Source organism: Montipora capricornis, chromosome 5 (assembly GCF_036669925.1).
Source record: "Montipora capricornis isolate CH-2021 chromosome 5, ASM3666992v2, whole genome shotgun sequence".
In the NCBI taxonomy this organism is placed as follows: domain Eukaryota; kingdom Metazoa; phylum Cnidaria; class Anthozoa; order Scleractinia; family Acroporidae; genus Montipora; species Montipora capricornis.
The window spans coordinates 22436050-22461851 of NC_090887.1; the positions used below are offsets into that span (position 1 = coordinate 22436050).

The 25802-nt window shown below is 40.8% G+C and overlaps 2 protein-coding genes across 2 annotated transcripts in view; one reads left to right on the forward strand and one right to left on the reverse strand.

Annotated features, from left to right (window-relative positions):
• Positions 1-1363: 1363 nt before the first annotated feature.
• LOC138048510 (uncharacterized protein F54H12.2-like) lies at positions 1364-2431 on the reverse strand. The gene is made up of 2 exons (XM_068894693.1): positions 2103-2431; positions 1364-1988 (listed from the first exon to the last, which is right to left on the reverse strand). Exons 1-2 carry the CDS (start codon positions 2429-2431, stop codon positions 1364-1366), a joined length of 954 nt encoding a protein of 317 aa, XP_068750794.1.
• Positions 2432-9116: 6685 nt separating this feature from the next.
• Positions 9117-25802, forward strand: part of LOC138048511 (coronin-7-like) — a 45965-nt gene continuing 29279 nt past the window's right edge. The window contains exons 1-4 of the mRNA XM_068894694.1: positions 9117-9223; positions 19337-19436; positions 19878-19955; positions 20080-20150. Coding sequence (XP_068750795.1) covers positions 9164-9223; positions 19337-19436; positions 19878-19955; positions 20080-20150 — 309 coding nt within the window. The 5' untranslated portion in view covers positions 9117-9163. The remainder of the gene's footprint in view (positions 9224-19336; positions 19437-19877; positions 19956-20079; positions 20151-25802) is intronic.

The following is a 25802-nucleotide window of genomic DNA, read 5'->3' on the forward strand; positions in this document are numbered from 1 at the left end:
AAAACAGAACATTCTTTCTTGTGTGGATCTGGGCTTCCCCTGCGCTCGAAGGAAGCTCTCTCAACATTTGTTTGATTGATGCTATTTCTGGTGTGAGTGATGAGGAGTTTGCACTTGCAAGATGCTGGGAAAAAAACAGGATTCTTGGTCAAACACGTTATCGTAAGGTCTGTTGTTACCATAATTCGCAATTATTCAGAGAAGTGGTGGTAAATATCTACCAGTTTTAGCGACACGAAGAGGAATGATTATTTTACTATGTACCACACAAGTTGATTTAACGATAAAACTAAGTCCTCACTTACCGAAGTAGAACGGGAAGCCGGTAAAAAGACCACTTTAAAAATACCATAATACTCTTTGTTTGCTCTGCAAACTTTGCATAAGCGTTGTTTTTATTTCCTCATGGTACCATCGTAAGTCCCAAGAGAAACATGCCATTCACCTCCGAGCTAGCCAATGAGAGTGTACGGAAAGTACCCTTCACTTGTGTGGTATGTAGTATTGTTCTCTCCTGTTTCCAGACTGTATGAATGTCTTGAATCTACACAAACTCTAACAAGGAGTCTTAATGAAGAGAATTAGCTAATGAATGGCAATTTTACGAGAACATGCGGTTGATGCATTGATTTATACTGTGTCATCATATCAATGTCTCCCGCGTTTTATGACCGGAGCCAGGACAAACGCATACATTTCGAAGAGTTGACTTGAGAGAAGGTGTTAGCTTGTAACGCCAACAAATTTATGTAATCCACTCAGCCAATCGGGTTCCAGTGTAATTGGAGTGTCACACTTGGCAGATAGAAGAGACCGCGTCTTGCAGGACACTTGCTTTTAGATTGGCGTAACTTAAAGGATTAACTTATCGATTTTCGGAATTTTGCGAACGTTTTCGTTATCGAATCAAGCAAGCCAGGACACCAAAGTTAGATTACATATTTTATTTACAATAGTTTTAACTTAGGAAATTTTGGCTCGTGTCTATCTTTTACAACGATTTAATGTGATTCTTGACCTGTAATTAGCACGTGTACTCATAAGAGCATTTTCATTATTCTGTTATTAGTTCAAACCAACTTCAACCTCAATCTCAACATCAACATCAATAATCAAGAATCAGCCATCAACTTCAACTTTAAAATCTAACTTTAGCTATCAACCCTCGACAACTTCTAGTAATAATCAACGACCTACAGATTTTCGAATCAAGAATTTTACGTCAATCAATTTGAGACTTGCGTTTGAGAGCATTTGAATAAACGTTTAATCATTGGAACTTTCAGTTCAATTAGTTGCGTTTGAATTATCTATGGTTTGTTTGGTATGAAATCTGCAGAAGGTGATACACGAAAAGCACAGGCTAGCTACACGAACACAAAAACGACACCCATCTCCCCGGCGGGGAATTGAACTCCGCTCTCCCGCGTGAATAAGAATAAGGCATTTCTTCTCCATTCACAGTCAGCCGAATGCCTTGCAGGTCAAACAGCTCAAAGTTGAAAGGATTTCTTGCAAGGTTCCCGTTGAAGGCATCGTTTCGCACGAGCCCAAAAATGATGCACTGAGGAATGAAACCGTGGAATAGATCTGTCTCAGTGTGATTTAAGACTCCTTGAGGGATGATCCTTGCCTGCGTAGGGGTTCTGGTTAAGGTATAGATGGCTGGTAGCGGTGCACTCCCTTTGTGACCTTGCATGATCTGTACATGTTCTAGTTTCACACTGTCTGCAACACGCACTGTGCGTATGCGAAGCGTGCTAGACATGATCATTAGTTTGCAGTTGTTTGGAGTCTCCCCATCCATCAGAACAAAAGCGTCGTTGTTCAGATCCACTTTGACTTTGATCTCCAAACCGTCCAGCAACAACTTGTCAATATGAAACACGTCACAAAGGGGCACCCCGACCACTTCTGTGCCGTTGTTAGTAAATGTGGCTCTTCTATTCAGGCCCTCATTACTTTCTGCTGTATTATCCACTTCATTCCTGTGTCCATCAGTGTCTTTGTAATAAAGAGCTTTGGTTAAGTACTATTTCTTTGCCTGTTCCGTAAAGTTCAATAAGGTCTTGATGTAAGCATTGTATGCTTGAGTGTCTGACTGTTCTGTTACCAGCGTTTCGTTGATCTTGATGGTAAACTGTTTGATGATGGAATGAAGGGCGTTGTTGACCAGAGTGTACTTCTTGCCATCCCCTGTGGGAGATCCATCTTGTTTGGTAATCTTTACTACCAATCGCAGCTCTGTCTTGTTAATGTCAATGTAGTCAGCCAACGGTTTGATGACAAACTCGATGGGATTAGTTCCCGTTTGAACCGGTTCGTAATCGACCCATTTGCTGCTAACAATCGACACATATGTCACAGGTACATTAAACAACTGTAAACTTGAATTTGCACCAGGGGCTGAGAGAGGGTGTGCTGATGCCATCTTTAATCAAAAATAATCTTGAACGTTGAACGAGGTGTTCTCCTTTTCTTGGTCTGTCCTTCACTGCGTGGCTTTGACGTATCCGCGCGCTTATATACTCTTTTTCCGCGACCTTGCTGTGTAATGTCATCAATGACCCCTGTGAGTAAATTTTTTCCAGCAGCTTTCGCTCTTGTCTTGGCAGCTTTCTTTAAAGGTTGACCATTGATCACATCTCGAACAAGTTGCGTTCCCGTTTCCAATCCAGTATCGAGCATTCGTTTTCCCACCTTTTGTGCCGTTGTTTTGAGAAAGGGAGTTGCTGAACGAGACAAGGCCCGAAACATTCCACCTAAGCCGTTGCCCCCTTGACCATAAGGGTGTGTTCCTCCGTATATACTAATGTCTCCTCCTTTACCGGGCTGCATATAGGGTACAACATGTCGTCCATATGGGTAATATCGGTGGTTCATCGGTAATAATATGTTGTTATAGAATAGCACGACGCCGAAAATGCAGGGTCACGCGTACGGCTCCAGAAGCAAATGGTATCAATTGACCTATGTCTCCCCTTATATTGATCGCCCGGATGAAAACACACTTGTACGGAGTCTATGGTGAAAACACACTTGTACGGAGTCTATGGTGGGAGGGCACCTTGACCTTTTCTGTAATCATGTTCCCCGGCTGACCACGAGGAACGAGAATCCGAAGTAAGTTGGCTTGAGAATCTCCCACTACTTGAGACTCGATTAAATCGGAATACACGTAGATGGTTTGAAAAGCGTCTCTTGAGAGCAATCCCCACACGTTGTCCTCGCAAGAAGGACGCTGTGATCATCATTCTGTTGGACAAGGCCTCCGATTTGGTACAGCTGAGGAATATTGTACTGATGGTTTAAGTACCCCAAGGCGCGAGCTTATGTCTTGGGTAGAATCACATACAAACCGGCTGGTAACTTCAACTCAAAGTAATCTTGTACTTTCTCGTAAATGTAAAAAACACTCGTTTCCTTCCAGACTCGTAATGGTCTTGTCACTCTTCAAATAAATGTCTCTCAATCGATTTTGTAGTCCCTTCGTCATACCGTGAATGACATCTTTGACCGTACGGTAAATGCCACTCGGTACAGTGATGTTTAATTTCCAGGGTTCAGGGTCTGTCTTACAAAGCAAAGTGTAGGACAACTGACTCTCACCTACGTTTTGCCAGGTGTAAGTGTCAATGGTGCATGTCATGGCCACCTCCCAATCCCTACTTAGGTGTAGTTAACTTGGTAACTGCATCTTAAAATCGGCCGCCTTATCTTTAGGATACTGACTCAGGCTTGCGTCACTGGTCAGCACCATGTAAAAACTGTTGGTCATATTGATCGACGGCGGAAATGTAAAATGACGCTGACGATACAGTCTAAAAATGCTGGCGTGTGACCATATCCACTCGTTAAATAGATTTCAATGGTCTGAAATATCTTTGTCCGCAAAGGTAGGTACACAATTTGTTCTCTTTCTTCAAGGAGTGTTTCTCGAAAACTGCCTAGGGGGTATCATCTCATGTAGGAGAGGTAAGCGCTTGTCACCCACCTGCCACGGCTCCACGAGATTGGTTTGAACTTGAACCAGCCTCTGCTTACACGAGCAAAGCGACAGCGAAGGGGGAAAGATGTAAATACCAGGATATGTGATGGAGGTGCCAGCTGGTAAGAGGAACCAATCATGACCATATTTTCTTTGTAAGGTGAGTGCAGCATTCAAACGAACGCTAGGTGTAAGAATGTTGTTTTCGGTTATCCATCCCAACGCGGAGCTGTAGACAGTGTGATCATAAGTCCTTCAGTTCGCGAGTTTAACGTTACATTCCATTCCTCGTTCACTGTGATTTCAATGTTAGCTGGTGGGTCAGCGATGTTCAGACATTGTAACATTCTTTCTGTCACATCTAATGCTGTATGATACTTTCCCTCGGGTAATACAAACGGTGTGGAGTCACCTCGACGTTCCAGCATGATGTGAGAATGTTTGCAGTCATTTGTTATGTCAAACATTGAGAGCGGATACACGATATGATGTAATCCGACTTCCCAATCTTCTTCATCTTTCAGATGGATTTGTCGAGGTAGCGCTACGCGAAAGGAGGACTTGGAATTGTTTAGAAATAAATTAATGCTTACATTACTGGGAAGTGTCACATAAAAGTCGCTATCTTGAATCATGTTTGTTGTAAATCCGCCAACTGGTTATATGGAATCCAACTGTCGTATTTCTTTGACCAACCTTTCCAATGTACCAACACCTCCTTATTTACTCCTCGTCCCCTGCGTTTTAAAATCTTTTCACACGAAACAGGTGTTTTGCCGTTTCTATCACTTTCTGTAACACTATCTTGCAGTTGAGGAACACCATCTCTCTTTGGAGTGGTCTCTTTCCTTGAGAGTTATCGAGTTTTTGAAAAACCAGACGTCGGTGGTACCCGACTTTGTGCTTGACGATTGTTGTAATGGATTTTTTGGTATCTCGGTTGACCTAAGAATGGTGCAAAAGTGGGGAATCCGGGTATTGATCCTGGTACCTCCGGCATGCAAAGCGGGCGCTCTGCTACTTGAACGAATTCCCCGTGGCTGTAACTTGGTGTAATAAGGGTCACCAATATCCTTTTAATAAAAAGAGAGGGGAGATTAGTCAGCAGTAAATTGCTTTCAATGCAAGACAGTTTCAAACAAAGAAAGAAAAACTAGAACCATCTGTACCAAAGTTAGAGTCAGTGGCTTTCTGAACATGATATCTTGTGCTTGCGCATGCTATCACTGCGTATTCAAATTTCATTAATCTTGATCGAGGATTTAACAAATGGTACCAAAGCTGACGCATAAGCGCACTAACCTTTCGTCACGATGGAGATGAAGGCTTCTTGTTGAAAGGTGAAGCTTGCAAAATTTCGGGCCTCTACGGATCCCATAACCAGAAACTGCCGCTGACCGCAACTCTGCTAAGCACTCAAGGTTACTTTGGTGAATACAACACCTCCGACAAAATGCCAGCTACACGTTTTCCATAAAGCAAACACGAAAGTGCCTTTCCTTGACAAAATACGGAAACTGATCACCGTTCCTAAGCGAAAAGCACGCTTTTGTACATGTTGATGGTACGAAGACTGCATTTGAAGCCATAAATCGTGGGGTTCTCTAAGGTACAATTCTAGGCCCTATTCTCTTCTCGAGAATGGTGAACGACATACGTCCTTTAATTTAAATCCTAGTATGTGTGAGATAGTAAATTACACGGTAATGGTAATTTACCCCTTGTGGTAAAGTGATCCAACAGTATAGTGGGCACTCTCAGACCCGGCACTATTTGGTTGTTTTTGTTTAGATTAATGAGTTTGTGTCCAACCACTCTTAACAGAGCTCTCAAGTCTTAAAGTTTCCAAAGAGTGAGATGCTTGCTGGAGATTGAACGAAAGCCACACGTGTCTTGTGTTTCTTGTGCCGGAAGCACCCAAAAATTCTAGGGGGGTCCGGGGGCAGGTAAGCAGTACTAGGGTTCAGGATTCTATGTGTGTGTGTGTGTTGAATCTGTAAAGACTTTTAAAATGTGCAAAGAGCAAATCATATGTGCGCAAGTGCGGAGGTGCAAAGAGTAAATCATACCGGTCCCAGTGAGCGAGGTTGTGATGAGGTTGTGATTTCTGTGATGTATTTTACATTTATAATAACAGAAAATGATGAACTAAATGTGTGACAATCTCTTGAAATTAGACTCTAAACTTAGATCTCAATACATATCTTATTCTTGTTTATGTAGAGAATGATGTATTTAACAGTTTGTCATATTTCTTCCAGATATGGCCTAAACGGTGCTACCCTCTATAGTGGAAATCACTATAGAGGTGCTGTAAAGAGGGGGGGGGGGGGGGTGAGGGGGGCAGCTGGATCCACTATGACGGCACCAGCCAGGAAGCAGTTTAAGGCTGGGGGACACAGCTACACCGCATGGCTTTATGCTGTCAAGCTGCATATATGTGAAGGCTTTGTTACTGTAAAAGGGTGGGAAGTAAATGGCTAGTTGTTTCCTTTAGAACATAGTTGCGTTTTATACCGGTAAGATATTCAATACTGATTTCCTGGCATTGGATAAAAAGATCCAAGCAAGGAATTGTTATATCGTTCGTTCATACTACCAAGTTTTTATTACTGTAACCAAGTTTGGCACCATTGCGGAAAAAGAAACACTACAAAAATCGAAAAAGTCAACGAAAGGGCGTTGGGATATGTCTATAGTAATAAACATGCATCCTATCAGAATCTCTTGGAAAGGATAAGACTGCTCTCCATGGAATCTGGAAGAATTCAAGACATGTTATTGATAATACAGAATAGCATATCGAACAAAGAACCACGGGCAATTAGGAATTTTATTAATTTACGCTCGTTTAAGTACAATCTCAGGCGCCAAGAATCTGTTTTATCTTTACCTAAAGTTAACACTACCAAATATTGACTCAAGTCATGGAAATATTTTGCAGGCAAGAAATGGAATTAACTATCAAATGACATTAGAATAAAAGTAGGCAACAATGAAATAGTAAACAGAATTAGATCGTTAAATTTCGGGGATTAGTAAATTTGTAACATTAGTTTTAATAGTATTTTAACTGCGGTGGTAATATTGTAATAATAGTTTTAAATCGTTTTAATCAGTATTTAATTCGTGATTTTACCTGATGAACTGTGATGTTAGCGTTGTTCAGTTGTTAGGTTTTCATTAGTTATTAGGTAGAATACCTGTAAACTAGCTCTCAAGCTAAGTATATGTCCACGTTAAAGTGATTCCCCAGTATTGTACTGCGCATCCTGTCCTGCGCATACGGTGTGTCAATATTTACAATTTAGTGAAATTTGTAATACTCTGTGTGATAGCAAGAGGACGGCTGTTCCAGAATCTGGGAACTGCAACAGCAAAGGTCTTGCACCATGCCGGTGTAAGGAACCTTGAGAAGACCCAGGGCGTCACTGCGTAGGCGTAGCGTCCTGAGGTCTTGACTTGCAAAAGATCCTGCAGATACATTGGCGCCCTGAGAGCTTTGAACACAAGAAGGGCTACCTGTTCGAAGAGAGATGCTTAATTAAGCTCTAGTCGGTCAGACATTCAAGACTTTGCTCGTTCACCATTCCGTAGCTTGTACTGACGTGGCAACGCGCGAAACAGATGCAACGAATAAACCATCACCATGGATGACGATAGCCGCAGCACACGCGCGCGTGCAACACTGTTGAATGTGGTGGCTGAACAAATGCAACACTGTTGTTCACACCTTAGAACAAAAGAAACGTTGGATGATGTTGAAGACGATGTTTAATGGAAATCAAACTTCGTTCAAAAATTTCCAACATGATACAGCATGGTGGCCAAACGAGTGCAACATGTTCGATTCAACAATGTTGGATGATGTTACACTAACATGTTCAGTGGACCCGTTTGACCAGGCCTTAACGGCAGGAAACGTAATAGTGGACGAAAGCAAATAAAAAATTCTACCCTTCGAAGCCCTCACACGGTGTCAGTCTTCAGTATCACCAGTCCCCCAGTTCCCGGTTATGTTTTAAGGATATGATGATGATGATGATGATGATGATGACGTTATAACAGAGTTTGCGACGTCTCGCCCTTTGCTTGTACCGTAAACCCCCTGTTTGTGTTGTAGCTTGCTGCAGAGAACCTCGGCAGATGGGTAAAATAAGCAACTAACTACTACATTTTCCTTCGCATTTATTTATTGAATTGTCCTTGGAAAATAGCCGGAAATAGCGGTTCCGAGACCCTAAATTTTAAAATTTTCTGGCGGAGCATATGCCCCAGACCCCTTACTTTGGAGCGCCTTGGGCGTTCGAAACATTCTTCGTGCGCGTACACCTTCAAAATCTCACGCTACGCCCCTGACGTTTAGGGAATGTTTCAAGGAAATTGTTCGACTACTTTTTTTTTCTGAGGAATCACCTTAAATGAAGTATGTTATGTTATGTTTAATATGTTATGCGGCGTCGCTGCGATATCGCAGTTAAACAAATTTCACCGCGAGTTAGCGGCGATTTTCTTCAAAAAGCTGCCAGATATGTACTAGAGGACTTCCCCAAGGGAAAATCGCTTTCCCTTTTGTCGAGTCAAAATGGTGGAAAACATAGTGAAAGGGATCACTCGGCATATTTTTGAGCAGTTTCAAAAACTGTTTGTTGTTTCGTATTGCGTTAACTCTGGTTCTACGGTCCAATCTGATCGTAAAAATGCGTTTTACCCTTAATTTACTCATTAGCTAGATTAATCTTTCATAACCCATTGGCAAATGGTTTTTTGTATCATGTTTGCAACTAAACGAGGCCGTCTCGAAGTTTGAAACATTGAAATGAGCCATTTCCGAGTTGCCGTTTGCCCGTGGTTCAAAACGAGTCTTCGTCCTCAACCATTCAAATTATAATGAGTTTGATTTGCATGAAAGTACACCACTCATTTCCATTTGAGTGGTTGTGCACCAGGAGTTGATTGAAACGGAGGCAAACAGCAACTCGGAAATGGGCTAGTATGTTTTATTTTAAAATATCTTGAAAATCTCTTGAAAGATCCTTTTTTTAAAGTAGGGGGACTGGTACGTAGTTACCCAGAATTTCTTTTTCCCGCGAAACTTGAGACCTTCCCATGAGGTATTACGCGAGTGGTGTTTTTCATTTTGATAACCTGGAACCTGTAACAGTCCAACTTGAAATGAAGAGATTTCAAGCGTCCAAATACCGAAATGCAGCCCCGAAAATTCCCAAAAAGGAGGTAAGCCTTCAAGTTATTTTTCGTAGAATCAGTTGTGTTTCGAGGTAAACTAATGAAGGTCGCTTTCTAGCATTCGAGGTTCTCAGGCTTTGATATATTATGTGCATGCAAAAACCCATATTAAACTTAACTACAGAATATACAGGGCCACTTATTTCCATGTCATTGAATAACAAAAGCTCCCATTGTTGTGTGTCTCGTTCTACAAAAGCTTTTGACTAATTTGCATGGGCTGGCCCTGTGTGGCCCTGTATTGTGTAGTTGCTCCGACAAACATTTTATTCTCCTAAAGGTCTGGGAACTTTTGATGCAGAAACTGAAACAGGCATCACTGAAAGCCAGGAGGCCAAAAACAAACACAAACAAGAAGAAGGCTATTGATATGAACACTCTTCTCCGCTACATTGAAGCTAATAGTATGAAAAATGAGAAAATTGAAAGCTTCCCTGCATCTGAGCTTGACCACAATTTGTCAAGGAAACAATGCCATATAATAAACAACTTACTAACCTCACTTGCTCGAGCCATGCTGGGAAATATTGGCCCTTGGTTGTGGCAGTACGGACTGAGCGCAGTGAGTACAGCTGTGGTGCTGTGTCAGTGGGAATTCAAAGTGAAATAAGGGTTAATCAACTGAGTCGATATGGTAAATAGACCATTTTACAGTTGTAGCTAAGTTACCTGGCCTAAGAATGGAAGCGAGGTTGCCGGTGACCCTGTTTTGATACAAACCTTCATGCCTTTGTAATGTGAATATGGACTAATTAGAATTACAACAACACAATTTACATGATAAAAGCAGTGGGCGCTGTATCAATGCAAGGTCACTGGCAACCTCGCAGCCATTCACAGGCTAGGTCGCTGCGTAAACAACTGCAAAATGGCCTATTGGCCACTGTAATGAAATTTGAAAGCTGAGATTTCGAGGTTTGGCCCTTCGTCAGAGCTAAACCCTTTTCTGTGTTTCACAAGTAGGACTACTTTTCATAATGAAAACATTGATACACTGTATTCTTTAATCATTCCTTCAAATGGCAATATCACTTGTCTAATACAAGATTCATAAATATTTGTCTCTCAGATTTTCAATTAAATAGAGCAGTATACAACTTGAAAGTAACTACATTAACATTATGTAACAATGGTATTATTTGTAATTTTACAATATTAATAAGCTACAATTTATCTAGAAAGGAAATTACTCATTCTGCCAAATGGTTTGTTGACAAGCGGAATGTAAAGGAAATTTCTTTTGAAATAATCGAAAGTAAGATTAGTATTACTACTCAGGTTTAATGTTGTAGGAGAAGTAAGTCATTGGACTTCTCTAAACTTGGTCACTACTCAAGCATAATGGTTTTCAATCTCGGTTATTTTCCCTAAAAGCATGTTGGGGTACAAGGGTGACATTTTACTATCAAAGAGAGGAATGTTGGAGCCGCCATTGCTTGTTGGGCATTTTTTGTGCATGGAGTGGATCGCTGATGGTGTGTTGACAACTTTCTGGCTGATTTCTGCATAATTTCTTTAAGCCACTTTTCCGTAATTTGCTGTCCTCTGTGAGAAATGTGACTGTGTGCTTGGGACAAAACTTGAAACACTTTTTTGTTGTTTCCTGCGAAGAGTTTGCTGTTGCTGTAAACTCATTTCCTTTGAGTTTTCATCTTTTCGTCCAGTTTGTCAATTGTCTTGGCTTAAATCGTTCTTTGTTTGACCTGAAAGGCGGAGTTGCTTCTCTGTTTTTTCTTTCAAGAAATTATAACAAACACATTCAAGATGGTTGACAATTTCAAGTGTGTTTATTCGATGTGCTTAGTTACATGACTTACAATACAATAATCTCTAGGGACAGGATAGTAAGCTTTATGTCACATCCTACCCTTTGTGGAAAGAAACAACACTTTGAAACGAATAACAGTTTGAAACAAAATAAATGTCATGTCCCTGGCTTAAGGAAATAAATGAAATAAAATGTCATAGTCCTTTGCTTGAAGACAAATAAACAATCTTTACCAGCCTGAAGTACAGATCAAGCCGCCTTGGAGCTATTACTTTTTGGCCACTTCAGGTGACATATGTATCCCTTATGTTCTCCTTTGCTGTTTCTGGGTGTACATTTTGCTCCTGTGCTGGGATATTTGACAATGTAAATGGGATTGTATGTTGGTTTGACTCAGCATCCCTAGAGGGGTCCTTCCTCTGGACTTCATTTTGGTCTGTTTTGTAAGGCACTTCTGCTGTGTCCTCCTTGTCCGGGACCACAGTTTGGGTTCTAGAAGGTATTTCTGTGTTCACACTACCGTGCCCAGGTGCAGGGCAGACTCATAGATGTTGCCTGTTGCTGCAACACTTGGAACCATGGTCGGCTTGGACCACATATGATCTGGGTGTGTGGTGATGCTTAATTATAGTGGCTGGTTTCCATACCTTTTGGTCTTTCCAAGGCTGCATACGAACCTTGGTACCAGGCTGGAGCTCTGTCATATCCTCGCTGGCATTTTGGTCATGATATTTCTTCTGATCTTCCTTAGTCTTTTCCAGGAACTTGGTAATATGTTGCTGGTTGTTGGCTGCTGGTTGAAGCAGGCTTTCGGTCATATATAATTTATTTCTTGGTCTATGACCCATCAGTAATTGTGCTGGGGTCAGATCAATGTCAGGAAGTGGTGTTGTTCAATAGTCCAACAAGCCTAAGTACTTGTAAGTAAGTAAGTAAGTCTGGTTTATTAATAAAATTGTCGCACTAAAAAATAACTGAATTGCAAAATCATTTTACAAAGATAAAACTAATTACATCATTTTCAAAATTGACTGGGCCTTACAATAATAAGAGTATAAAATACAATAATTAAATAAAAACCTAGAAACTAGAAATATATCAAGTTATATATTGAATTCCCATAAGTTCATAAATTACATGCCATGAGCATAAAGGCACATTGCCGGAAAAAGGCTTCGTTTAAAGCGTTTAGTTTTGCAACTTTTAAGGGATGGTCTGTCTTTGTTGCGAAGGGAGTGACCGTGCACCTGCAACTGATTCGGTGTCACAAGATGGCAAAGACGGGACTCTGGCTCATTTATCTTTGTAAATAACTTGCTACACAAATTAAACCCATTCTTCTTGTGTGAAGTGATACACACCTGGTAGTAGCTAAGGCCTCTTGGTAGTGCATTGCAGGAAAGATGATGCGCAGGGCCCGTTGCTGCACTCGCTCGATGCTATCTGATAGTTTAACGGGGAGGGCATAATGCCACACAGCACAACAGTATTCAAGGACAGACCTAATGAGCACAAAATAAACCTTAAGTAGGTTAGCAGGTGGTACTCCGTCGCGTTTGACAATATGAAGAATATGCAGCCTCTTTGACACCTGAGCCACAACCTCATTAATGTGCAAATCCCATTTGAGATTACTTTGAATTGTAACGCCCAATACTTTATGAGCATCGACTGACTCAAGGGCCTTAGTGTCTATTGCCAAGGCTGATGGGAGATGATCCACGACTCTATGAAAACGCAAAGTCATCTCCCTGCACTTTTTGGGGTTACCTAAGAAGCATATTGTTTGTAGCAGCCCAAGTGCTGATGTTGTCAAGTTCAGATTGCAAAATTGACACCCCGCGTGTCGCTGCAAATTCTTATATAGTGATGTCATCTACATACTTCTAGTATGAGCAATGCGGGGAGGCCAATTTCAAATCGTTAATCATTATTACAAAAAGTATAGGACCCAATTTGGTCCCTTGAAAGACACCGGACGTACTGGGAACCAATTGGAGACGGTCTGCCCTAGTTTAACACATTGTCACCGATCTGTTAGGAAACTACAGATCCATGGGATGATAGAGCGACACACCCCTAAGTCAATTAGCTTTCTAATAACGATGGTATGGTCGATCCTTTCAAACGCCTTTCTAAAGTCAAGGAAGCCGGCTGTCAATTTACAACCAGGATTATCAAGCTCAGAAAGCCAGTTGTGAATGAGATCGAGTAGACAGTAAGTGGTGGAAGATCCTCTGAGACTACCAAATATGCTCGCCAACGTCCTCAATCATCCAAGAGACCACAAGATCTTCCAAGACCTTAGACAAATAGGGGTAAAGAGGTCGGGTGTCGTTCTCACATAGAGGTTGTTTTACCTTCGGAATGGGTATGATATTAGAACATTTCCACAGAATGGGGAATTCACCAGTCGAAAGAGATGATTGTGTTAAAGATCTTTGTGACAGGCTCAGTCAATTAGTAGGCAAATTCTTTAATTATCCAAGGCGGAATGCTGTCAAGCCCCATAGCTTTGTTTGTTTTTACACGAAAAAGCTATTTGCAAAGCCACATGCGAATGTACGATAGGCACTTCCTCAGCAAATGGTAAAAATGATGGGAGGCATGACATATGAAGTGGTGGAATATCAGCAGCTACGGTTGCGAAGTACTGATTTAAAGACTCAGGAAGTTCGCCTTCCGACAGCGCAACGCCGTCGCGCTCGAGGGTGAAGCAGGACTGGCTATAAGTTCTTCCTGACATCACATTGACAGTACGCCACCACTGGCGAACATCATCTTTCCGTATGTTTCGTACATTTTCCTCGTAAAATATCCTCTTCCTTGCTTTAATCTCTGACTGTACCTTGCGTCTATAAAAGCGCTACAACTGAGCATCACCTAAGTGAAATGCTGGCTGGCGATCCTTAATTAGCTGTTTTGTTTTATACGTGCAATAATCCAAGGTTTATAAGTTGGATGAAATCGAACAGTATTGGCCGGAAAGAAATGATCGACTGCGGCATTGACATCGGCAGTAAACGATGAGACAAGGTCATTTGTCGAGGGACCGGGTCCAAGCCCATAGAACCACTCATTCAGTCCTGCCCATAGGCCAAGACCATTTAAACCAGACTCAGGATAACAACGCACACTGCGCTTTACACAACTATTATTCCTATTGTCAAAAGTGATCCTGTTGTCATCATTTTTGCACCACAACTTCTTCACAGTCTGCACTGCTCTTTCTGCTTGGCTTTTGGGTAATGTGGTGGTGTGTTTAAAGCTGTAATTTTTATCCAATTCTTGGAACTCACCACTGCTGAACTGAGGGCCGTTATCTGATACCACTTCTGCTGGGATCCCATGCACTCCAAACTGCCTTTTCAACTCCTCCACTACAGCTCCGGTTCTTACTGATTCCATGGGTGTAACTTTGATAAATCTGCTATGGTAGCATAGTATTACAGAGAGTAAATAATGTTTTCCAGGAAACTCAAATAAGTCTGTTGCTATCTTTTTCCAAGGGAGTGATGGTGGTAAGGAGGGCTTAGTGTCTCTGAGGGCTGTTTATTGGTGTAGTTGGCACAAATGCTGCAATTGGTGACCATTTCCTCAATTTCCACCGACATTCCAGGCCAAAATAGTACCTCTCTGGCTCTTTTTGTGCATTTGACTATGCCTAAGTGGCTCTTGTGGATCTGACGTAGCATTTCAGGCCGTAAAAGCTTTGGGATAATTAAACATGTTCCTTTGAAAAGGAGACCATCTGCTATTGCAACTTCATCCCAGTATGTCCAGTTGCCTCCACCGGAACTTGCACTCTTGAGTCTGGCCATCCATTTTTTACCATAAAGAGAAGTGCTTGTAGTTTTGGGTCTCTCTTGGTCTCCTTCTGGAACTCTTCATATCACTCTGACTTTCTGGGGATCAATCTTCAAGCCCGTTGCAGTAAGTAGGTGTCCAACGTAAGGCACTTCTTTCTGACGAATTTTACATTTCTCTTTGTTTAACTTCAGACTCCGTTTTAATGCTCTTTCTAGAAAGTTCTGCAATTGTGTGTCATGTGTTGCTTCATCCCTTGCAACGATTACATCATCCATGATGACCTCAACACCATCCATGTCTTCAACCATCTGATCCACGGGTCGCTAGAAGTTTTCTGGAGCCCATTTCACACCGAGGGGTAGCCTTGTTAACCTGTAATGTCCAATTGGGGTGTTAAAGGTACACGAACGTTAATACTCGTCATCTAACTTCAACCGCCAAAACCCACTCTTGGCATCTAGAATGCTGAAGGTATTGGCACTGTGAAGACGGCAAGCGACTTCATCAACTGTTGTCATGGGATGGTGTGACCTTTTCATGGCAGAATTGAAATCTCTGGGATCAATAGACAATCTAACTGAACCATTGGGCTTCTGAACTACTACTAGGGAGTTGACCCATTTAGTTGGCTCTTCTTGCCACACAATTACTCCAATCTTTTTCATCCTTTTAAGTTATTCAATAACTTTCTCTCTCTGTGGGACTGGCATCTTCCTTGCCGAATGTACTACAGGGCTTGCATCATTGGAGAGCTCGATGTGATAAGTGCCAGGCAAGCATCCAATCCCGTTAAACAACTCAGGGTACTCACCCAACTCTACTCTTCTTGCTGGTAATTCGTTGCTGGTTAGCTGGTGAATTCTCTTCAGTAGCCCAACTTTGACACAGATGTTTCCACTTTAAGCACTGACTCCATGTCTGGTTCCACAACAAAGAACTTAACATCTGCAACCCTTTCTTTGTATCGTGCCTGCAACATCACTTCTCCGCGAGGTTTCAGTTTGTGTTTCGAAAAAGAAATCAACACAGTTTTAGTGGTTTTCAGTGGTTTCAGTGGTTTTTTTGGATCTGCTTCACTCGCTATCTTTTTTAGACTGTTAAGATTTGTTTCATGGTTTGTACCGATTTCGATGGCCTTTTGCATGTTAACGCATCGGCTTCATCCAGGCATTTCTCATGCACTTTTAGGTGTTTACAACGAAAAACAAGCACGTCTCTGACCATACATTTCTCTTCTTGATAACCACAATCTTTAACTAAGATTTTTAGATCAGTGACAAACGATTCGAAAGTCTCTTCGTCTCCCTGGCGTCTTTCGTTAAATTTCAAAGCAGCCATAATGTGTTTTTTTCGTGGTATGCAGTAATCTTCAAATTTCTTTAACACCACAGCCAATTTCACCGCATCTTTTAAGGTTTTGTAAAACTAAATCCTTCAAATACATCCAATCCTTTATCGCCTACCCAGAGTTTCAAGTAGCTGACTTTTATACTTTCTTCTTTATCGTGCAGTGGGCCGTCAAAAATGCATTGTGTTTGTTGTTTGAAACGGCGCCATTCTTGATGCAAATTTTGTGCAGTCCACGACATCTCCAGGAACTTGTGTTTCGCTATTGCGGTAGGATTTTGGTCTCTGAGAGTTGTGCTTTCTCTTTCAAATCAACATTTAGCTTGATAGCTTTCCTAACGTGGGTAAAAGCTCCTCCTTCTGACACGATATGACATCAAACACATTCAAGATGGTTGACAAGTTCAAGTGTGTTTATTCCATGGGCACAGTCACGTGATGTACAATACAATAATCTCTAGGGACAGGATAGTAAGCGTTGTGTCACAGAAATGTTTGTCTTTTGTCTTAAGGCGGCCTTTCAATTCCTGTATTTTGCTATAGTAATCAATTTCATTTCTGCAGTTGCCTTGGTGTGACTGCCATATGAGGCTCTGGTGTCGTATTTACACATTTGCGAATAAATCAATCTTTTGACCGTGAGTCGCCTGGGGTGAACAATAAAATATTAGTTTCTAAATTATTCTGAGAATTGGGCATCAATTGCTTGCATGGTCAAGTGGATAAGGAGTAGCCATCAGGTCCAGAGGTAGGGAGTTAAAGATCAAGTTCTGGTGAATATGCATAAAGGTCTTGAGAAATATGAAATGTCTATGGATAGTGTTGTGTAGAGGCGGTGGACATAAGTGGGGATGGATGTGTGAAGGAGAAGGGTAGGGTAGGATAGAGGTACTGGAGAGGATCAGGGAGGGATAGGTGAGTAGAAGGGAAGAAGTGATGAAGCCCCTGTTCTTGAACTATACCCCCCAAAAAGAAAAATCCCTTTTTTAGACAGTTGTTGGTTTTTAAAAAAATTCAAACCAAAAACCAAACTTACGGGTAAATCACAACATAGATAATTATACATTATTATAATATAGACAAAAGAACTCTTCAATTTCAAAATTGGGAAAATAAAATGGTAATATTATTGAACTTTGCTTCATACAAGTTTGGGTCTGAAACCTTATTAGGGGTTTTGTTCAATTTTTAAATAATACATATGAATGCCGTCTTGAAAATCTGGAACTGGATCTGGAATCCAGAATCCAGAATCTGGAAATGGATCTGGAACCGAAACCAGAACCGAAACTGGACTAAGAACAAGAAAGGTTGATGATGTCCAGTTGTTTTATTTCAGGTCAAAAAGGTGAATGTTATATTGCACACTTAAAACTGCAAAATTGATTTTTACGGATATTGTTGTGACTACAAAGTTTGTACCACTGGCATCACTCCTGTTTTGAACAGCTAAAGTTAGGGCTCAAGTTACAAGAATAATCGACATTGAGACTCCTCCTTGTCCCTTGGTGGTGTTGGAACGAAGTTGTTACTGAAGCCATGGATGAAAGGATTGCAGGAAAAAAAATTAAAGACAAAAGAAGTTCACCTTATTAATTGGAATAAAGTGTTAAGGTAAACAGCTACAAACCTTGCTTTCCAGATCTCGCCACATCGGGGATCAAGAAGAAAGATGGGAAAGGTTAGCACGAACCTGCGTGGCAGGCCTTTTACTGGGGAAGAGAAGGAAAATGGAGAATGGCGGGAGAACAAGGAAGGCAAGAGTGAAAGAAGCTCCTAATTAATATGCATACATAAGGCATCTGCGAAACGGCTAACTGTCAAATGTCATCCAATCCAAAATGTTCACAGGAAAATTTTTGCCAGGTAGGAATGTTGTTTACCGTGCCATTATTTCCAAAAACTCTCATGGCAGAGAGTAGTGTGAAACACCATCATGAAAAAGGAGCAATTATCTTTCAACCATGTGTGTCGAGTTTGTGAAAGGAGTTTACTGGTAGAATGTCTCAATAAAATCTTGTGTGAATTTTTCAGACCATCGCTGAAAAAGAAATCGTTTGGTGTTGTATGGGCTCTGAACGGCTAACAAATGTGCCTGGAATCCATAAAAAAAATTTGAAAATTCTTCAGAACATGTTTGTAATTAAACTTGTGTGAAAGGAAAATTAAAAAACTTTTGCAATAATCTTGAATTTCTATCCAAATGCTTTGAATCAGATCAAAAAGACAACGTTGGCAGCTAGTTTGAGATTGTTTACGTGAGAGCTCGAAAACAGAGTGACATTGAATTCAACCACAATAGGTTGGTGGTGCCACAGGCAGACAACCCTAAGGATGCGAGAGCGTGCGACGTCATATTATTTTGAGACAGCTGTTACGGCCGATTCAACTGATCCAGGAAAATGTTCCATAAAAGCTTCAAACCGCGATGTTTCTTTTTGAAAATTCATTTTATGGACAGCCAGATAAATAAAGTTCACCCACCTACTATTTTCTGCATTGTCCTGAGTGATGTGATGGGTTTTTGGGACTCTTCGATTTCCTCTTCAGATCCCATGTGTAGTCACATACAGTCTATTTAATTTACATAAGCTAGCCAATCACAAATTTTAGGATTAGAATCAGAGCGTAAATTGGAAAAAAAAACAACAATTGCATCCTCCCCTTTTTCCACTCGTGCCATCCTTGTTCTCTTGCCATTCTCCTTTCCCTTCTCTTTCCCTCTTGAACGCCTGCCACACAGGGTAGTGTTCACCTTTCCTGTCTTTCTTCTTGATCACCAATGTGGTGAGATCTGGAAGGCAAGGTTCATAGTTGTTTACCTTAACATTTTATAATGTCTAATAATGTCCCACACCACCAAGGGACAAGGTGGAGTCTCAATGTCAATTATGTTTCTAACTTTAGCTGTTCAAAACAGGAGTGATGCCAGTGGTACGAACTTTGTAGTCACAACAATATCCATAAAAATCAATTTTGCGGTGTAAAGTGTGTAACATAACATTCAACTTTTTTAGCTGAAATAGAACAACGGGATATCATCCACCTTTCTTGTTCTTATTCCGGTTCCAAATCCATTTTCGGATTCCGGATTCTGGCTTTTCCAGACGCCCCTTATGAATGAGTCACTGTTACTGTTATTAAGAAATATTTTTGAATTGCTGTTTTGTTTTAAGGAATGTGTCACTGGCATCAGAGTTGGAGACCTTAAGAGTTGTTTTGGAAATCACATAAAAGCAAGTGATAAATTCATGGCATTTAATGTGGACAGTGGAGGTTTGTTCCCAAGAAAATTCAATTATTTCTTTCAGGGTTAATTGTTTAGTAAGTCTGGCTTAACTTCATCAGTTTTCAAGATTACAAATTCCAAAAAAAAAACTTTAATATTAATGGTGGACAGATGTCTCTTGATTTTTCTGCCCTATTTACTTTGCATTTTAATAATTATCTAGAGTGCTTTTAAGATGGAAATAAGTAGTTTCTTTGATGTGAATTTTGCTATGGATAAAAATATTTTATTTGTACATTCTATTATTTTTTAAACTTTTGTAGGTTTGCTCATAACATGATCATCTCATCTCTTTTCATTTTTTTGAATTTTGTGCCACAATTTGAAGATGACCTCAGGGTAGTCAAAACGTGGTTTTATGGTCAATTTTGTATTGCTAATGAATGACAAGAATGAAAGTTGAATTAAGTGTACACTTTTTCTCCAAGGGGGAAGTCTTGGTGTTCTTTCACTTGGAGATGTTGGGAAGAAAAATCAGTTTCTACCCACACTACATGCGCATTCAGGTATAGTGACTCCAGATCAACTGCTAGTCATCTACAGCTGTATTAGGAATATTATTGCCACATATAGTGCCAATCAATATGTGGTCCAGATATTTAATGAATTTGTTTTGTAATCCATCTGTAGATTTCATAACTGACATGGATTTCTCATCCTTTGACGGAAGCATTCTTGTCACCTGCTCATATGACTGCTTAGTGAGTTTTTCCTTTTGTTTATTCCCTGGTTTATAAATCAAAACATGGAGAAGTGATAAAACTGCATTATCATTTAGGGAAGAGGCTTGGCACTTGGGTGAGAGCGCTCCCCTTCTGTCAGTATGTTTCCCAATTAATTCTCTGGCCTCCCATTGAAATGTCATGAAATCAGCTGCTTCATACAAAACACTAAATACTGTTCAAATTTAAATGATATATTAGCGTCCTACTCAGTTCTGGGCCATTGAGTTTCTGAATTGACAAAGCCATTGATGTGTACATGCTTCAGGCATCATGTCTGTTGAGTTTGTTGGGTCTCTTTTCTACGCAGAGTGGTTTTTCTTTGGGTACTTTGGTTTTGCCCTTTATCAAAATTTGAAGTAATTTTGATCCGTTATAAGTTGATTTCTAGTTTCCCCAAATTATTAAAGCACTTGTTCTTTGGTATTCTTGTGGTTTATATTTCACCATGGTTATAATCTTTTAAACCTCTTCAAATAATTGAAACTAGATTGAAAATCTACGACCTGACAGGATTGGAATCTACAACCTCTGTAACACAGAAGGCAATGACATGTACAGTGTCAATTCACAAAAGCAATAATCATTTTGTACCCAGAGAGAACCAGGATTTAATTTGCCTGAGTTCAACGTAGCAAGATGACTACTCAACTCCAAACGATTGGTGGACTGTTACACTACACCAAAGTCTGTGACATTGCCAGGAAGTGCGATCCTGGTAGAATTGGATCTGGGACCATCAAAGACCATCTCATGTGCCCAATGTTAAACTCCAAGTCAGAAGCATAGCTATACATGATTAGTGGACCCTAGACAGAATCTTTCCCTGAATTCGAAGCCATCTTAGATAAGCAGATTGAATAACGGGATGAAGCTATCACACCCAAAGTACAATCATTGTAGATACTGAGTGAGCTGAAAAGGTGAAGCCCACAGTTTTCCAACTTAGAACCAATAATTATTAAAGAAAGATCTGTGGATGATGTCGGTACTTCATTTCTCAGGACATTAATAGTCAGGCTGTTAAGAGAAGGAATTGTGCAGTTTATGATAGAATCAAACTCTGCATGTTTGTTGGCCTTCATGAAGGTAACAATTTTGGATGTAGAGGCATGGCCAAAAAGTCATGTAATGGTAATTAACAGCTCTTACTGAAAAATGCTGAGGTCAGCATTTTCTGGTGTTCACTTTTTCAAGTAGTTTCCTGTCAACTGTGTAGAAAATTTTAGATGAGCTACAGATCAATTCAGAAATGTGTTATTTTGACCCAGAGACCAGCAAAATTTCATATTCATATTACACTTCCATTATTTTTATTATTAGTAAAACTCTGTATCAATCAATCCAATTTTGATCCGGGTTTATCCCCTTGAATGGGGGTGGCCGGATTTACCCCACTTTGTCAGCAATCTTTCTAACTCCCACTCTCTATGCCATCTTGCTCGATTCATGGCATCCTTTTTCTCCAAACCAACGCTCTTGCTCCTGTTGTCCACTTACGTTTTCCACGTCTTCTTTGGTTGTCCTTCTTTCCTCTTGCCCTTCACTTCGATCTCCAACGCTTTTCTCGTGAGGACATGCCCATCATCCCTCCTCAACACATGCCCGCACCATCTCACTCCATTTGCCTTTGCCATCTGAACCACTGTTTCTTTAAATCCCAACATCTCCATCAGGTCCTCTGTCCTCTTTTTCTCCATCAGTTTTGCACCACACATTGCTCTTACCATTGCTCTCTCAGTCCTTCTCAAAATTGCTATCTCATTTTCCCTCAGGCACCATATCTCACTCCCATATAACATCGTCACTCTTACACAACTCCAATAAACCATTCCTTTCACCTTCAGCGAGAACCTTTTTGAATTCAGCAACTCTCCACATACCCTGAATTTCACCCAGCCAATTCTTGCTCTTGCTGTCACAGCTGCCTCGCAGCCACCACTTGCATTCACCCTATCCCCCAAATAACAGAAACCTCTCACCGTTTACACCTCTTCACACAACTCCTCCACCGGTTCCACTAATCCATCAGCTTGCTTCTTGCATCTTCCACACACAAAATCTCTCCCAACCTCGAGGTCACCCTCTTCACTTTCTCGCATCTTCCATGGATCCATTTCCCACATTTCACACACAACACTGAATTTGCCATTACTCGCTTCCCACAAATACCACATGGATCTACCTTACTCACAGACACTTCACCTTCTGCCCCACTCACTACCACTTTTGTCTTCCCGAGGTTCACCTTCAGCCCCTTTCTCTTGAATGCCTCCTTCCATTTCCAGAACTTCTCCCTTGGTCCCTCCATCGTCTCACTCATCAAAACCAAGTCATCTGCACACAACATCTCACTCATCAAACCATTTCTCACACTCTCCGTAACCACGTCAACCACGATCGCAAAAACCAACGGCGACAACACAGATCCCTGGTGCACACCGACTTTCACCTCAAACTCCTCGGATAACTCTAGCTCAACTCTGACTCTTGTCTTTGCACCTTCATACAAACTCATCACCGCTCTCACCATTGCCTTTGGTATACATCTCTTCCTTATTGCCCACTCCAATATCTTACTTGGGACCCTGTCAAATGCCTTCTCCAGGTCAACGAAGCACATATACAACTTCTTCTCCTTGTCTAAATACTCCTCTTGTAACATCCTCAAAATGAACACTGCATAGATCTATCGTTCCTTTGCCTGGCATAAAACCGAATTGCATCTCATCCACTTTCACCATACACCGCAATCTCCTCTCTAGCACCTTTTCTACAATCTTCATTGCATGCTCTACATGTAGCTACTTCACTCCCCTATACGTCCCACAACTCATTGCATCCCCTTTCCCCTTGAAAGTCAGTACCACAACACTCAGCGCCCACTCATCCGGCATTCCTCTTCCATACAACACAACCTGACACAGCTCTAACATCACACCAATGCCGATCTCCCCACTCGCTGCTATCATTTCAACACTTACCTCCGAGGGTCCAGCAGCCTTCCCGCTTTCATTCCCCCTGTCGCTTTCACCACTTCTTCTTGACTAACCCTCTCACCTGGCCCTTCCTCCAAGTCCGCTTCCACTTCCAGTAAAACTCTGTAAATTGCATTAAATTTTAGAGAAGCCTACATGAAAAATGTTTCAAGGAGTAGACAGGCCAAATGGGACTATGCGATTTGTTTTTTTCAAATTTTCAGCGCTTTTGAAGAGTTAGTTCTAAGAAGCCTTAGGGCTTCGCCTTTCCTCATGCCTGCCCGGTGGCAGGAGTTGAAGTGCTTGTGTTGGAAAGTGTGTGCACATATCAAGAATAGAGTGCTTTTTGACCTTTCTGAATCTCTCACCCTTATCTACATATATGTATCCAAGAATGTTATTTCAGTATCTGAAATCTAAACCATTAATTTTATTGTAGGATGATAGCTATTTGCTAGCCCCATCAAGTTGTTTATGTTCCATATGATGTTTGTGCTTTAGCAATAGGATGAAGTAGGTGATCAACAAAATGATGAAATTTGTTCAGTAGGGCCTTCGTAGCCTGATATGATAGGTCTCCCGATTGGGTTAGGTTTGTTTGTGAATCTTTGTTAGAGTGTAGAAAACAGAGATTCGTTGCAGGTTTGTTGTCAGGGATAACCATTTCTTAGTCATTTGGTCGGAGTGGTTTCCGTGATGGAGAGCATTGATGAGTCCTTTGGCTTTTCAAGACTGTTTCTAATGCTATGAGTAATAAAGTGGCTTATAGTTTTCTTTCTCATCTAAGAGAATCTGACCCTCTTGTGTTACATTACCCATGGCATTAGAAACCTCTCAAAAAGCCAAAGAACTAATCAATGCTCTCCATCAGGGAGACCACATTGATGACATGAATAGTTAAGAAATGGTTATCCCTGACACCAAACCCACCACAAATTCCTGTTTTCTACACTCTAACAAAGACTCGCAAACCTAACCCGGTCGGGAGACTATCAGATCAGGCTGCGAAAGCCCTAATGAACAAATCTGAGGTATTTGAATTTCCTATCTTGACTAATTGGAGTCCAATAGTAGTAATAGTCCAATAGGCAAGACAGCAACTATTTCCCATGCGTTCCCGTAGTTAAGATGAGATTCCTCCAACAACTGAAGCTCTAAAGCAACATATCCTCCGAAACACCATCTCAACGAAAGGAATGATGCCAGAGAACACACCATCAAACATGTTGACTGAATTGTTGTGAAAAGGAAGAAGAAGCTGAGAGGCAGACACTGTATAAACCGTTAATCTACATTATAAACAAGGATAAAGGATCAGAGCTAGAAGCTATGTAGATCAAGTCATCTGCAGAGATGAAGAGCAGATAAGCCTGCAAGCAATGCACAAACACAACTACAACAGGTGGAAGTTCCACAGCATACATAACACCCTACCCTATCTGCACGCAGTGCTTTTCTTAAGATCAATTAAAGCCAATTAGGAACTCGGGCAAGGGAACCATCCCAAATCCCAGACTGTCCAAACAGCTGGTGCCTTAGCATCTGTTATCTGAGGAACCCCTACGTACAGTAAGAAGCTGAAATGCTTAAGGAAATCAACCTTTGATGGGCCACGTAAGGACTATGCCATGTTTTTCTACTTCTTCTTCCATTTTATTACTCTTCATCACTTTCGTATCCAGAAGAGACAAAAATAAAATAAAAAATCAGATTAAAAAATACATATAAATAGTTAAAATACCAATGTATATAAAGAATTAAATTATCATTCGATGTATTTTGTCCTTCCTTTTCGTTGGCTGAGAGCCCATCACATGACCTGCAAATAACTGCCTACAAATAATTATTTTACTGCAAATAATATTCTGCTCATGCGCAATTGACATCACGCTCTTGTGAGAGAATGGCAGATTGGTTCCCTGAGCTGTCAGAGAATGTATCGACATCTTTAGTTGATCGAAAGAAGAGTGAGAATACTAAGAAAGGAATAAAAGTTGCACTCAATGTATTTTGAGAGTATCTCAAGGAAAGAAAGGTAGACGAAGAGTCACTCGTGTCATCGACGCAAAGGACAAGTTGGTGAATGCATATGTACTGAAGAGATTTTATGCTGAAGCCAGAAAAAAGCATGGCAAGCTTTACACCACTGTGAAAGCTTCAACTCGGTGATTGAATGATAAAACAATTATTGACCTCGGTTATCGCAAAATATGGTGATTTGTCAGTGTCTCGCAGATCAATTATTTGCCTCAGCCTTCGGCTTCAGCAGATAATTGATCTGCTCGCCACTGACAAATCACGATATTTTGCTCAACCTTGTCCAATGATTGTTAAAAATAATTAAATTAAATATCAGATATAAATGTAAATGCATAAATAAATAGTTAACATACTAATACTAATACTGTATATACAAAAAAAAGTAAAATGGACTTTAAAACCTTTAAATGATAAAACTAAGTTCAAGTTTGGTCAAGATATTAATTTCAGACGCTTTAAACTTTCACAGAAAGCAGGATAACCTAGTGATCTAACTACAACTGGTAAACAATTCCAGCCTCTTATTGTTCTTAGGAAAAAGCTATGTAAATAAAAATGACACCGAGCCCGAGATTGAATAAATGAGTTAACTGAAAAACTTACTGTGCAACGC